The sequence below is a fragment of the Caloenas nicobarica genome, chromosome 23 (genome assembly GCF_036013445.1).
Source record: "Caloenas nicobarica isolate bCalNic1 chromosome 23, bCalNic1.hap1, whole genome shotgun sequence".
Classification (NCBI taxonomy): Eukaryota; Metazoa; Chordata; class Aves; order Columbiformes; family Columbidae; genus Caloenas; species Caloenas nicobarica.
This window is the reverse complement of record NC_088267.1, coordinates 798,194-814,096: the sequence shown is the minus strand read 5'-3', so window position 1 is coordinate 814,096 and position 15,903 is coordinate 798,194. Positions and strand designations below refer to the sequence as shown.

The window sequence follows — 15,903 nt, the reverse complement described above, 5'->3', positions numbered from 1 at the left end:
CCATGGATTTACTTCTTATGCAATGCCATAACTGGCATTAAACACGAGGCATCTTATTTTCATTATACACAGTTCAAAACAAGTTATTCCAAGAAAACATTTTAGGTGGCAGTGGTTACTTAAAACCAACGTACATTGGTGTACACATATTCATACGTACTTTCGACATATATTCAAGTAAAATCAAATAACTTGCCATTTAACCCATCTCAGGGGAACGGATTCCATAGCAAGTTGCTTATTAAACTTACAAGCTGAATTTTACCTGCATGGTAATGAGAAGTTGTAAGAGCAGGAGCTTTTCCTGCTCCTGCAGCATTTTGCCCTAATCTGCATTTAATGACACATTTTACTTTGTGCTCCCCAACAAAATCAGACGTAAGACAGCATTTTACTTTTGTAAAACAGTATTTTAGTTTCAAAGCAGTCAGATTTGCTCCTGAGAGAATAAAAAAAGCCTCTAAAATGTATTTAACTTTGACACCGACCTCATCTTGAACTAATTCAGTGCTAGCAGAGCTTAAAATACAACTTTGGAGAACAGCTGGTGTTTGCCCTGATGCTACTCAAGACATTTATCATTCCAATACCACTATTTGGACCCTCAAACAGCCTTGGAGTCCATAAAACCTTGCTACAACATACAATTTTGCTTGGGCTCTCCAAATCTCCTTTGAAATTTAAATTTTCCCACCCTCCAATGGGAAGATCTCCCGTTTCGGCATTGCACGTTAGCAAGGACAGTGCGGGTTTGCATAGAGCGAACACACCTCAAACTATGTTTTCCAAAGGAAATTATATTTTTCCTAAATTTAGAGCATCACTAAATCCTTAAGAAGAGAAAGGATGCAGAGGCTGCTTGAACTTGTGCTGATCCCTGCCAGACACTCTCACTTGAACCCATCCCTGGGCCTCCCAAAGCCAGGCTTATTTAGGGAAGCGAGGAGAAACCACACACATCCACGTAATAAATTCCATCTACTCACCATGAACCTGTTTTTTTATCTCTTTGGCAGGATCCAGCCACGTCTGTAAGAGGATAAAAACATTCACAGTTTAATAGATGTTCCAGAAACACCACAGAAAAGTGCAAATCGCCAAAAATATGGCAAAAAGGACAACATTTGACATGAACGCAGCCACAGAAACTGGAGAGACGATGCGTTTTTCACAACTTTTACTCCAGTCTGAAGTCTTGGTAGGTGCATTTCCAACCCTTCAACTACCAGGTACTCGTATGGGAGGCACAAGGAATGGGAGGCAAAAAAAAGCGCAGCATATTAGGGCTGCAAGCACAGAGCAGCACACACCGTCACAGCCACATCCAGCTACCAGGGACACTTTTACAACACTTTTTTTTTCTCCAGAACCTTTAAAACCAGGCAAATATGATGTCTGCATTCATTTTAGGCGCCCTGTCTCCATACTTACCCTAGTCAGAAACAAGACTGACGAGACTTTCTATTATCAGCGATGGTTTTTGACAACCTAATCACTGAAATCCAACTGAAAACGTCCCATCGCTGCGGAAGGCTGGAATCTTTTACAGCAGCGTGACATAGACTTTGTCTCTTTTAAGTATGACTCAAGTTTCTAGTAACTATCTCAGCTACAAATTTAGAAATACATCAATTTTTTCCCCCCCTCCTCTGTAATTTGGGGTGCAACATAAGCCTCAATAAACAACTCCTGCTTTTGGCAGTACCATCTGGGCAACTCCCGGCACATTAAAACGGAGATAAACCTTTGCAGAGATCAGGGTTTGTCCCACCGAAGGGGGGACGTGGTGCTCACAGCCCTCCTGGACAGCCTACAATAAACCACCTTCTTCATTTTCACCAGCCCTGAGCAGGATTTGGACCTGCAGGTCTCCCGAGGTGAAGGAATTAACCCACTGAATCCCCCGAGCTAATCTGTCCTGACCAGAAGGACATGCAACTTCACGGCAGGAGGACGGCGATACTTACGTTTAATCTTGTCTTTTTATACACTTGCCCCTCTAACCTAGAAAACCTGCTTCAAATAGTGATGGGGTGTTATTTTGCTTGTGTATTAAAAATCCACACTTGCAATTAGTAATTATTTAATGATAAATGTCTGTCAGCCATCATAACCGGGCCCATAAGTGATTACTGGAGGTGAAGCATGGGAATAGTCAGGATGTGGACCAATGTAATTGGTTTAAGGACATAAAAGCGGGCCCTTGATTTCAATTCAGCACACTTTTGGCCAGCTTCACAAAACGGTTTGAGCAATTGCTTGGGTTAAAGCATAACCAAGGGTTTAAAAGATAAGACACTGCTTGAGTCTAACCAAACAAAGACCTTAAACTGAAACCATGAGTAAGAGTTTCGGTATGAAGTCACACGTGTGTGTTCGCAGGGCAAAGCCTCGACTCAAAACTGCTCTCACCAAAAATGACATTGGTGCCAGGGCAGCAGCTTGTACTTTTTTTTACTAAAATCCACACTCTGGTACTCATTTATTCCCTTTTCTGGGAAGGACACGAAAAGATATTTTAAGAAGAGCTTATGCACGACGTCCTCTCCAGGGAGATGATCCTCCAAAAGAGCTGAACCACCCCGGGCACAGAACACGCTGCAGCAGCAGCCGCCGCTTACCCTGCATGTCGGCGTGTCCCATACAGCCAAACCAAAGTAGTCTTCTTCCAGGAGATTGAGGTGGTCGCAGACTTTTTTAAGCAGATCCTGCCCCTTGGCGTGTTTCTGCAAGGAGACAAAAGGAAATTCTGGAGGATGGGCTGGCTTTTTGCTGCCCTTCTTCACAGGAGAGGGGAGAAAAGGAATGTAATCGAGCATTCCTATTTCCTCTTCCGTTTTTTTTCCCAAATCCTGCAGAAGTGAACGGGCTTAGGAACAGATACCCTTTTAGTCCAAAAGCACAAAGGAAAACATCCCTGAGGCACAAAACGGTGGTAACCAGAACCAGCTAATTCTATTGGAGGCTTTGCTAAAAAGAAAGTGCAGTTCCAGTGATGCAAAATAAGCTTTACTAATGCATCACTTGGCCCACATCTCTCCTTTTAGTCGTATCTGCACAGCAACTGAGCCAAGAGCGTAGTCTTGTTTTATTCCAGTCATCCAGCTGGAAGGACCTTGGTGCATATGTTGTGACTCTATAGGTAACATGGTGCATGTGTTACAGCCTGGGTATTTCTCAGGGAAATATAGGACATTTAGGAATTAAAAACCTTCCATGGCCCTCAATTGGAAAAGATGCCTGGAAGTACTTATTGTTCTTGTTCCAGTATTTAAAGGGTGGCTACAAAGAAGAGGGAGAGTCCCTTTTTACAAGGAATTCCGTGGAAAAGACGAGGGGTGATGGGTACGAGTTATTCATGGGGAGACTGACTGGGCACAAGGGAATTTTTCCCAATGAGAACAACCAGTCATTGTAATAACCTCCACAGGGAAGTGATGGATTCCCCAAAATTGGACAGTTTTAAGATTCAGCTGGACAGGGTGATGACCAGTTTGTCTAGACCAGGCTCGTGCTAAGAAAGGTTGGACCAGATGACCCTTGAGGTCCCTTCCAAGCTGGGACTCTGTGATTCTTGGATGAAGTCATTTGTGCTGGACTTTGCCTACACCTTTGCAATTCCTTCTCAAGTAAGTCTTAAGTGCTAGAGTAGGATTACACTGGTGTTAAAGCCAAGGGTGCTTGTCAAGTCAAGAGGGTCTCAGAGCCATGGCAGCCCCTCCTAATCCCTCAGGATCAACAGACAGAGATTTCTAACATCCTGCTCGAGTCAAGACCGACCCCACCACCAACAGTGTCAGAGAATCACAGAATCATTTTGGTTGGAAAAGACCCTCAAGATCGAGCCCAACCATTACCCCAACCCTGGCATTAACCCACGCCCCTACGAACCTCCACTGTGTCCGTGCGACGTCGGCATTTGGAGGCATCGCTGCAGCAAACTCACGCACGAAGCCACAAGAAGCTGCCACCAGTATTTCAGGGAACAGTTTCTTTTTGGTGGGGCTGCACACAAAATCCCCGTCCAAGGGGAAGGCGGTAGGGGTGGCGATGCTCCCAGCTCATCCCGTGCAATTAACAGCAGCGATGTCGTTACACAAACACTGACCTACTTGCCCAGGATCACCGGAGGTGACGGCTGCCACAAGGAGCCCTGTGCCCACATCCCCGCTCCTGGCCCAGTTAGCCAGCGGGACTGGGGAAAAACAAGCTGACGGAAGCTTGCTCGAACGGTAAGTACCGGATTATTAATATTCTGGACGAGTACTTCAATACTGAAATGGGGATTTCTGCTAGCTTTTTATTGCCCTGACAGCAAGAGAGCCCTGTGAGAGAATGCACAAAATAAAGCAGAGGAAAAGCTCTCAGATGAATGGGTTTGCAGGGCTGTAAGTCAACATAATAATTTTAAATTGTTTACTGCAGATATATTCAACTGTAGGCTAAACACAGCATGTTTCTCTTTACATCCAACCTCCAGGAGTTATGTTAGCCTGATAGGTGAAGGTACCTTGGGTGAAAAGCACAGATCAGCTTGACAACCCATTTCATTCAAATGAAAGGGGCAGAAGATATTTAGACAATCTCAACCTAACACAAAAACCTAAACCCTAGTCTAGGATACAAATGAGAAAGATGAACTTTTTTTTAGACTTCTCCGACATTTATAAAGCAAGGTAGCCTGGAAATTGTAGAACAATAAAAAAAGATTCCTAGGCATCCAGAGATTTTTTTTAACAAAATCTGTTATAGCTTACAGCAAGATTGTTCTTCAGTAAAGCATGTAATTCACTGGCAGCAAATTAGACCCCTATTAAGTAGTGTTTGTGGTGACTTTTCAAGGGGAGGAGAAGGGAGAAGGAAAAGAGGAGACGCAGAAACAAATCCCAAAAGTACTTACATCCACGGCACACTCAAAAATGGTGTCATCCAGCAAGACAACCTTGCAGTACATGTTTCTGTGCCTTCTTACTGCTCTCTGGGCAGCTTTTAAATCCTTCTCTGCTTTGGTCTCCGCAGTCTCCGGTTTGGGCTCGGGCTTGGCGCTCTCCTCCTTGGCTTCCCCTCCGTCCTTGTCGCTGAGCTCTCTGCTCTCCGGCTCCTGCTCGTCCCTCCTCTCCTCCTGTGCGGGCTAAAACCCCCAAGATGCAATTTAGATGTCAAGCAAACTAAAAAAAAAAAAAAAAAAAATCACACAAAGCAAGCACAGGTGCATTCTAGGGCTGGGTTCTTACCCCAAAATTAGGTATCTGACTTGTGTGTGTAACCTGGGATGCAGAGCAGTAGCCTGGCTGAATAATCATAGAATCATGGAATCATAAGGTGATTATGTTAATTTTTAAAGCCCTTCAAGTCATTCTCACATCTCCATTTAATGAAGGATGGAATAAAAAAAGGAGAAAGGGTTGATTAGAGAAATCAGGGCAGATTACATCATGCTAATCTTCATGCTCTTAACAAAAGCACCTTTTGGACCAGTCAGTTTTTCCCCTCCTAGGCCAGACTCCCAGCACAGTGATGGGTTTGTCCTGGCTGTCGGTATGGCAGCAGGGACACGAAAACGGGGGTCAGCGCTGAGATTTTCCAGCCATCTCAGCTGATCAAGCATCAATCTGCCACCGAAAAGGGAAGGCAGCCTCCACACCGCCCTCCCTTTGCCTACCAAAGCACTTTAGGAGCCAGTTTAATTCGCTAAAATAGCAGAAAGATGCAGTTCGAGGACAGGAAGAGGAAGAAAGCTGTTGGTTTGTTGTTTGTTTGTTTTTTTCCCCACTGCCATTTCAGCAGGTTAAATGAGTTCGCGCCAGGCTCTGACAAGTGCTGGAAGTGACTGGATGCAGCAGGAGCACATGTCCACGGCCGAGGAAGAGCAAAACCCCGTTTTTTCAGCCCATCGCATCTCATGATATCACACCCAGGCAAAACCGCACGGAGGTATTTAAAAATCTGAATAATGTCCACAAGCTGCTGACTTCTGTTCCAGCAAGGCTGGGACAATCAGGAACAGAGTATCAGTCAAAGCTCGTTAATGCCCATCGGTCAGCATTTATCAAACAGGCAGCATCTCGCAAATGCTTTCACAGCAGAAATATCTGCCGAGTGTCACAGTTCAAAAAGCCATTGACATTGATCTAAAATAAGAACTAAAAAAAAAAGCACAAATGCTTCGTCTGAAATGAGCAGCCCGTGGTGAGGAAAGGCTGTGGGTGCACACTCATATGCACTCAGAAGCAGCAAATCGAAGTTAAATAGAGAAAGAAATCAATGCATTTCCTCTTGAATATACAATTTCTGGGCTGAAATTGCATGAAAACTTCCAGCTCCTTCCCACTCTGCTAATCCCAACCCTCAGATGTACCAAAACAAGAGCAGAGATCATCCCATGGTTTTCACAGGCTCGGAAATTCAAGAGACGAAATTTTTAAAATGTTACCTACTACCTTCTCTACAACTTTGTAGTTTTAAGGAGGTGGAATTACAATTCCTGCCTACAGCCAGCAATGCTCTAATTTATAAAGTATTGCTCCAAAACTCAGAGTTTGTTGATATACAACACCTCTCTGGAGCCCATTCAAAACTTAAAGCAGCCGGGTAAATAATCCAGATTTTATCAGGAATACAGAGACGTTGGCTGGGTTTAAAGGAATCCCCATCTCAGGAGAAGGGGCTCTCACCTTTCTCTAAGTCTGGGCAGCCGCATGAGTAACAGCAGAGTTGCAATTACACAAGGAGTAAGAGACGGCACCCAATACCCCCAAATCAATAACGAGCTGCAGGCTTGTGTCTTTGTCTTGGTTTCTACTATGCTTTAAAATCTTTTAATTTTGCATGAAAACTGACCCTGGCTGCAAAGAGCAGACATCAGGCGGCTACCAAGAGCTGGGCTCAGCCCACATACTGTGCAGAAATCCCTGTCTGTGTGATACATAAGCAGAAAATATTCGTATTTGGCAGGCTCAGCACCAGCCTGGACTGAACAGATGACCAAGTCCTGAAGTGCCACGCTTGCACTTCTTGAAGAAGCCCTTCCTCAAATCCACATCCTCCTGCACTCCCCACCTCACACCACCGACCTGCCTTCATTCTGCGCACACCAAGGACATCATGTTGAGCAACCGCTCTGTTGTGAATTACGAATTTGAACCCTGGTTCTGGTGTGACTTCCCACGACTCAGCCAAGAGTCAGCACGGGGCATTTTAATTGATGCTGTCAAGTGTGAGCACAATTTCAGGAGCAGGATGGTCTGGTACAGGAATGCAAGAGTGGGAAGTACACGATGCACCACAGGGAGCTGACAAGAGCCTTTTTAGCATCTCATGAGTTTTTCTGACCAAGCTTACCATCCTAGGATATGAAGTTTTCACGGTTTTGGCTAAACGGGTGCATTTTCAAGAGCAGAAGGGAGCATGGGTGTTTTACCTGTGTTTCTGCACTGCTTAGGGAGTGGAGATCTAGCGATGGATCAGTTTTGAGCTCAGGCTCAGGAGCTGCGATGGGTGCTTTCACTAGGATGTCTTCATCAGGGCTGGCTCCTAATCCCAGCTCTTTCTGGTCACCTCCCGCCTCTTTAGGAGCATCAGTGTCTTTGTCCTCTTCGGACACCTGAGACTTGGGCCGCCTGAGAAAGGATGCGAAGAGGCGGGAGAGACCCCGGCCCTCGGACGTGCGTCGCTCCTTCTTACTCTGCTCCTCGTGCGTGGGGGTGTCGCCGTTGGACGCCTTCTGCTTCTGCCCTGCCACAGATTGTCCCTCTGGCGTCTGCTGAGCCCCTTCTTCTAGAGAAGCCTCTTGCTTTTGTGTTTCAGCAGCTCCTTCCTCCTCCTTGGCTTGCTGCTGCTGCGAATTGTCGGCATCCACCGCTGGACCCTTCTCTGTTGTCATGATGAGGCTGCAAGAGAGGCGTGAGAGGTCTCAGTCAAGAGCTTTCCAATATCTAAGTCTGCATTAAGCTATTCAAGCCAAGCCGCAAGCACAGATACCCCACGCTTCCCAGTCACACCACCCTGTCCTGCCAATACCAGCCATTAAGAGCAAACAAATAATTCATATTGCTAAGGTTTGCTTTGATAGAAATGTCTCTGTCGACATTTGCCCATGCATATTCCACCATTTGGACAACGCTGACTCCAAACTGCCACATGTCCTGGCACCAGGTCTGCAGCCTGACAAGAGCAAATGATTAAAAATTGCAACCAAGATTAGGGGAAGGGAAGGAGATGTCTTGCTCCACAGGGCTGTCCTGACGTGCCCTCCTCCTCCAAGTCCCTGTTCCTTCTGGCTGTGGGAGCAGAGCAGATGGGAATCATTGAATCATTGAGGCTGGAAAAGACCTTAAAGACCATCAAGTCCAACCGCATGAGGGGACAGAGGTGACCAGGCAACTTTTCTCCTACCACATCAAAAGCCCAGACAGCCCGCGATGGCTGTGGCGTTGGAGCGTCCTTCACCACGGCAACTGGAAGGAGCAATCTGCTACTTGAAAGCCAAAAATTGCACGGCCACAACAAATTTTAGTGGCTGCTCGCTTCTAAATGTCCCTGGAAGACGCCACGGATCTCACCATGATCTAAAAAGGGGGATATTTAAACATGACAAACCACATTGATGCTCTGCTTAGGACGGGACTTACTGGTGTTGATCAACTACGTTTATCTGCACAAGACAGGTTCAGTGGAGCCGAGCAGGCTTGAGGATTCATGAGATCTTTGCCTTGCACACTGGGAAAATGTAAAATGAAAAGGGTTCCAAGCAATCCCCATAATGGAGAGCAGATTTCTTCAGAGTCTGTGCTATTAAGCTGACGCAATATTTATTTCAACTTTAGCCTGGGCTGTCAACACAGAAACATGGAAATCACATGAGAAGAATATCTATTTAAGGTCTAAAGAGGACCCAAAATAATCATGCTTTAGAGAGGATAGAACTAATCTTTGTGCATTGCATCACATGTATCCGCAGCAATAAGTTGCCACTGCTTATACAGAGCAAATAGCATATAATCCAATATGGCTTTCAATCTGCCCAGCCCAAGCCTTGGCATACAAACATTTGCTCAAAATACACACTTAAAATTAAGAAACATTTCAAGATGTTACCCTCCTACGTATTATTGCATTCAACAATTTTATTTTAACTCATCCTGACTGCCAAAATAACCAGAGTGCTTGAAAGAGAAAAGCCCTCCTAGCTTTCCAAAGCACTCTTCCCCTGCATTTAATGCAAAAGCTTAATATTATTCCTAAAGCCGTGGTTCAAACAAAGCAGCGTTAAAGACCTTCACTGAAGTTGTTTACCCAGCAATGCAAATTTCCTGGGTTTACAAGGTTTGTTCTCCTCCTCCAGCGCTTTTGCATGGGAGAAGACAGGCCAGTAAAGCGGTGAGAGCACCCAAGGGGAATTCTCCAAAACGCTGTGGAGTTGGGTGTTACATCACCCCGTTTCCCCAGAGGTCTTGCAGGAGTTTGTTTTTGCAAGGTTATCACAGAACAGGCTCCACGAGAAAGCCGTAAAATCCCAGTTACACGAAAGGCTACGGCAGATTCAGGCAGCACCCAGCCGGCTCCCACTGCCCCTGAGGATGGGGCGGCTTCGCGCCTGCTGCTCCCTTTTTGGGGGGAAAGCAAAAAAAACCCAACTCATAATGCTGAATTTCCCTCTCCCCTAAACCAGAAACATCTGCAGTTCGGTTCAGGAGAGGTTTTGAAGGGGTTGCACACTCATGGCGGGGCACGGGGCTGCGATCGGTTTGCAGATGGCAGCACGTGGGTGATTTACCCCCGCAGCAGAATCACCCCAGTCACCACGCAGCCAACTCTCACTCTCCAAAAACTCACGGAGATGCTACAACCTGGTGCTGGAGGCAACAAGCCACGTTCAGCCAAACACACATCACCCCAAGGCCACGATGCAGGACAGACTCGCCACGGCCACCTCCCAAAGGCCCAACACACGCAGAGCAGGACAGATACACTGCAAAACCATCCTGTCATGAACGCATGAAAACAGCGATCTCCCTCTGGCACCACCCGCCAAAGCAGCCTCCTTTGTAGATGCTTCCCACTGTGTTTGTTTGGAATAAATGCATTTGTAAGAATCGTTATCACAACACAAAGCAATGGAAGGACATTGCTCTTAAAACGGCAGAACGGAGGCTCTGGAGATGGGGACTGCAGGGAGAGCGCAGCTGAGGAGCAGCTCTTATCAGCATGGTAAACGAGTGGGACAGTCCACAAACAAACATGTCCTCCGGATGCAGTTTTCCCTCTTTAAATACCAACAATTCTGGAAGAAGAAATGTTTGCTTGTTTGGATTTCAAAGCCACAGTCCTGGACCTTCCCCAGGGCGGAAAGGTGAATCTCGCTGGCGATGAGCAAATGTCTCCACGTCTTTCCTCCGTCCCCAGGAACCATCTCACAGCTCGGCCAGATCCCCTCGGCGGGGCCAGGGATGCAGAGATGGGCACGTACGAACCCTTCCCTTCCCTTCCCAATAAACATTTCATAGCAGCACCAGTAACTCACTGGGTGCAGACAAACATCTGGCTGCAAGACCCACGTGTGCGTCTCCATTGCGTGGGCTCACGGCTGGTTCCCTCCCTTTGAAGTTTTGTGTTCAGAAACGGTCTCCTGAGCTCAAAAGCAAAAAGATCTGTACAGAGGCGACATAATCGAGAGGACACATTATTTTAAAAAAATAAAAAGCACGTTTGCTGCACAGAGGTGTTTGCTAGGTAGTGTTTTGCTTCCAACCCAGCCCGACACAAAGAGCAAGGTTCCTGCTCTGTTGCTCTCCAACTCGTTATTTGGAGAAATCGCTGCCCATAGCCAAACCACAAGCAGGTGTTTATTTAAATCACATTTTCTCCTGTCACAATTCCACAAGACAATTCCGCAGGTGCCTTGGGAGCTCCCTGGATGCCAGAGGATGCTCTGCTCTTCCAGGAGCACCCAAGTCGTGCCCGGATATGCTGGGTTTGGGTTTGTTTAGGTTTTCTTTTTCTTTTTTTGGTAGAGGATGAGGGTTTGATGCCAGACAGCCTGTAAAAGGCAGGTTCTTCACAAGTCTGGAGTAGAGAAGGCGTCTAACGCTACGGAAATAAGCAAATCACAGCAAAACTTCACTATGATCCCACATAGAGATTTCAGAGCAAAAATCAGGAAAGAGTTCAAGTGTGTAGTGATATTTAAGCACCTTTAAGAACATCTTACTCCAGACGAGAAGACTTTAGCAACAGGAAGCAAAGGTAATTAAATATATCCAGAGGAGCCTGTGGGGAGATGACAAATAAGCTTCTCCCACCCGAGCAGATCCCCAACAACCACATACCCCATCACTGACACCAGACAAATGTCAAAGCCACCCAAATATCCCGAGTTTCCCTCAGTCTCAGGGCTCACCCCCATTTCTACCCAAGGCTGTTGGGAGCACACAACACGTCTGCAGGTTTTTTGTCATCTATGCACTCCCCCTTTCTGTATCAAAATCCTTTAAACAAAAAAGACTTGAGGCTTAAAAGGAGCATAACGGCTTGTTGCTCGTCGTCTTCCCAATATCCACAGTTTGACCCAACGCTCACTGATATCTGGCGAGCAGAGGATTGTGAAACTCGGCATCCACCCTGCGCCGCTACACAGGCTCTGCTCTTGCAGACGTCAAAATCCAACAACCCTCCAAGCCAAACCATTCCTCTTCTCCAGCCTGCACACACACAGAGCAATTTATCTAAAATACACATTTTAGAGGAGCATGACAGATCCCAATAGCTCCTGGTCAAGAGAGCCTTCAAGCCGGGAGGATGCTGAATTACTCTGCTTGTTTGGGTTGTTTCATGACAAGTTACAGAGCCTCACAAACCCACTAATATTTAGATACGTGTCTATCACTGTCTCCTACCTTCCAGCGTGCTCCAGTCTCCCTTATTTAACCACAAAAATAAGCATAGTAATAGTAAAATGTAACTTAGCCTTGACTCCAAACCCAGAAAAAACATTTATGGTTCAAGCCATAACTTACTTAATTCACGGTGTTTTAGTCTTTCGAAGAGAGAAAAAAAGGATTGTCCACCAGGAAGGTTCATTTCTGGGGAACACAAACTGTTTTGCAACCGATGCCCAATGCCAGATAGAGGTGATCACGCCACTGGAACGAAGTCTTGACCTTCCTACCCAAAAATGTGGCTTTGCCAAAGGCTACTGGTCCAGCAAGAGCTGGAGACAATAAGAGATAAATGTCTGCTAAAAATAGACAAAAATCAAATAGTTTCAGCAAGAGCGTGTGGTTTTTTTTAAAGATGCATTCCTTCCCGTTTTGTAATGTGTGTGAAAAGCACACAATTCACCAGGGAAACTACACAGAACATGGCTCTGAAATAGATAGTACAGGCTGAAAATTCAGTTTTTTCAAGACCTGGTGCATGTGTAACAAAACTGTGCCTGCAGGTGGGAGGGGAGGAAACTGCAACTGCCACAAGCAGGACGGGCCCCGCGCGTGTTTGAGCAACATATCCGACACGTGATTTTCACCGCAGCTAGAAAAGCCCAGCAGAGAACTGGTTGTGTGGGTTGTTTTTTTTTTAAAACCAAAATAAGAAATTGAAATGCAATGCAATAAGCCTCTCAATAAGAAAATCAGACAACTTTACAATGCTGTAAAGCACCAGAACCTGTCAAAATTTATTTAATATATTTTATTAGAGGAATAATTAGCGCTGGCACTTTATAACCACTGTGAGCACTAATGCGCATCATCTTTTTGTGCCGATACTTTGGGCGCTGAACAAAAGGGATGTGGTTGCTCACTCGGCAGTAACAGGACACTTCAGGAGCCTCATCGAATGAGGGAAAAACAACCCCCCGAACACACCACAGATGGCACGTTACAACCACTCGGATTTAATTTGCACCAGCCCAGCCCTCATAATCTACTGTATGCTGGCAGCACCGTACCCCTCTTTCATCTCCTGCTATCGTACAGCTTTCCTATTTAAATGAGGGCAAAAAATAGGAGCTTGCCATCTGCTGAAAGCAAATCATTTATGTTCAAATTGAAGACTGGGCTTATAAAATGACCCGACTAAATGGAGCAGTAAGTGCATTACAACCAAGGGGAACCGGGAGCTCCTCCCCTGTATCCTCAGAAACCTCCCCGGATGCTGCAGAACTCCTCACGCAGGAATTCATGGGCTTTGCTCATTGGTAAAGCACTGAAATTTAAATGAAAATATGTATTGTACTAGTCACTAGAGCCTTGTCTACAGCAATGGGTTTGAAAAGGCTGCCCATGCGGGGCCTGTTAAATAAACTCACTTGAACTTTGAGCGGTTGGACGCAGAACAGAACCATGGAGAAGGCGCATGCACCAAAATAAAGCTGCTCATAGATTCTGCCTCCCGAAGCAGATCAGTAGTTTGCTAAAAAGACTCAGAAAACAGTTGGTTTAATACAAGTGTTGCTGCTTGTCCTGTAGCGAGTGACAGAAGCAACTCCGGGGGCTCCTCACCTGCTTCAGCAGAGCTCAGAGCAGAAAACAACAGTTTGCGGTGCCTGCTGAAGATTTTCTTTGCAGAAATGAGTCTCTGAACCACCCCGCCGCACCGAACACCCGCGGAGGACACGGCGAGCTAAGGTGAAGACACGCGGGCTCCATCCCAGCAGGTCGCTCCATCACAGCCGCTCCTGGCTTTGCACTGAGGAATACCCGGAGTGACGATGACAACAAAACAGAGAAGATAACGCCAGCATCACACGTGACAATGGCCTTCCTCCTCCGGCAGCATGCGCCGCTTTCTAAAGCAGCAGTTCAACAGGAACAAGCAATGGATCCCAATCAACTGAATAGGAGGATTTTTTCCATGCATTATTCATAAGGGGTTTTTTTTCCCCTTCCTGAACACAGATGTGTTTACTCACACTGTGCCTCATTTACACTCAAGGTTTAACATAACAGGGTTCATTTTCCTTCTTTACAGTTTCTCAAGCACAGGGGCAAAGTGCTTTTTTTGCTTTTGTTGTTTTCCCTTTGGCTGTTTCCAAACTAAGGCTATAATTAGAACCCAAGAGGGACCTGCACACTCCTTTGATAAAGGGCTGCCTGCTAAATAAATACCACCCGTGCACACACACACACATGCAGGCACCTGCCAAGTACATACCGCTGCAGCACCGAGAGCCAGAAGGATGTTTGACGCTAAAAAGCTCTTAAGAGGCTTCATCGCCTGCTGCTCCTCTGCTCTGTGCTGGGGACAGCACGCTCAACCACTTGATTTGTAGTTATATGGCTACAATACAATTTGCATTCATCCGACTGCCTCGAGTACATCCGCCACACCCTGGTACAACGCCCAAAATTCATTGAAAATAACCTATTGTGATAGTTATTTGCTGAACAATAAATGCACATTTAAAATATCTACGGGAACCACCTACAAGACGGGCTGGTGTGGCTTGAGTCATGCAAGGCTCGCCCAGCTAAAAGCTATCTGAAAGCATCCTCAGCTTGGGCTTTAAGCTGGGCTTACTGCTGCAAGATTGCACTGAATATGAAGGATATTAAAACAAGTCAGCACCGATGCTACCCAGGGTTGATTTCTCCTGTAAATCAGCCACTGCTTCTCCTCCTCCTGACACATTGCGCTTCTGCTTCTACGCAGAAGGATCCTGCACCCCCATCCTGAACAGCCAAGAGCCGGTGACGGTGCCGAGAGACACCGGGACACCAACCCATGGATGGGTGACCGGACCGGGACCTGCCCGAGGCTGCATCCCAGCTGCCAGGGGATGAAAATCCTCCATTCCCACCAGGAACAGAAACCAAATGGGGAAGGAGTGTGAAGCAGTGATTAAATTTCTTCTTCTGTGCTCAGCAGTCAATTACGCACAAATTACAGGTTGGCTCGGTGCTGTCACCCTCCCCAGAGCTGCTCCTGTCGGCACCGATGAGGCTGCAGAACCATCCTACCCAAAACCTGCCCTCCCAGCCTCTTCCACCAGTCCGTCTGTTTGTTTTTTCCACCCTGCAGTGAAATCAGGCAGCTTTAGTTTTTAATCCCCTTAATTAGGGGTGTGCGGCAGCCTTCATTCCTTAATTACATCTATTGACACATCTGATGCAACACATTTGCAAACAACCATTTTCGCTGGGGATGGCTTGGAATCAAAACTGCCGTCGTCATTCCCACACCGGCTGCGCTATGTCGCTGATGGGGAGAAGACATGACCCGGCTTTCTGGATGCTTTAACAAGATAACACTCACACACAGCTTGGAAATGTGATTTTCATTAAATAATCACCTGTTTCTTTGGCAGGATTTAAGCACAAAGCGACTGCAGCACTGAGAAACCACCATCAGTCTGCTCAAAGCAGCTACTAAAGATTTGCAGCAAAAAAGTTCCCATTTTGAGCAATACTCTCAATATTGACCCACGGGATAGAGGGACAATATTTCAACGACCAACTTGGTTATTTCAGTACATCGCCTTTCTGCAGCTCAGTTAAAGGCAGACAATGGCGCGCTCCATTCCAGCCACTCAGCTGTCGGGAATCCCTTTGATCCCCTGGGACACTGAATACCCAGTGAGCACTTTATTACCAACCGCTTCTGCTGCCGAACAAAAATAATTACGCCAACACCTTCTGCCTGCCCACGGAGCCGTTATTGCCTTATTCCACGGGGTGCCTGTGCTTGCTCTTGTCTTGAATTATTATGTCACACTCCCATCCTCATGCACTAATAGCTCGCTAGCACACGGCAGCTGAGCTCCGATGTGCAGCCTGTCCTATCAGCCATAGCAAATAGTAACCAGAATATTAAATATCTTCTTGATTTAAAAAAATGGGAAGGAAGCTAACATGGTATTGTGAGTTTTTTCCACTGTTGGAGACCCAAGCAAGCACCCTCACTGGT

The 15,903-nt window shown here is 46.3% G+C and overlaps 1 protein-coding gene across 22 annotated transcripts in view; it reads right to left on the bottom strand.

Moving 5' to 3' along the window:
• The window catches only part of EPB41 (erythrocyte membrane protein band 4.1), an 84,027-nt gene that overhangs the window by 38,381 nt on the left and 29,743 nt on the right, over positions 1–15,903 (bottom strand). For 20 of the 22 annotated variants that reach the window (XM_065650475.1, XM_065650453.1, XM_065650457.1 and 17 more), the window contains exons 2-5: positions 7,421–7,889; positions 4,901–5,131; positions 2,622–2,726; positions 987–1,029 (exon numbers count right to left, since the gene is read on the bottom strand). In XM_065650475.1, the coding sequence (XP_065506547.1) occupies positions 987–1,029; positions 2,622–2,726; positions 4,901–5,131; positions 7,421–7,882 (841 nt within the window). In that variant the 5' untranslated portion in view covers positions 7,883–7,889. Of the gene's footprint in view, positions 1–986; positions 1,030–2,621; positions 2,727–4,900; positions 5,132–7,420; positions 7,890–8,630; positions 8,699–15,903 lie in introns of those variants that run through there. The other 2 variants (XM_065650454.1, XM_065650474.1) reach the window with 2 other exon arrangements.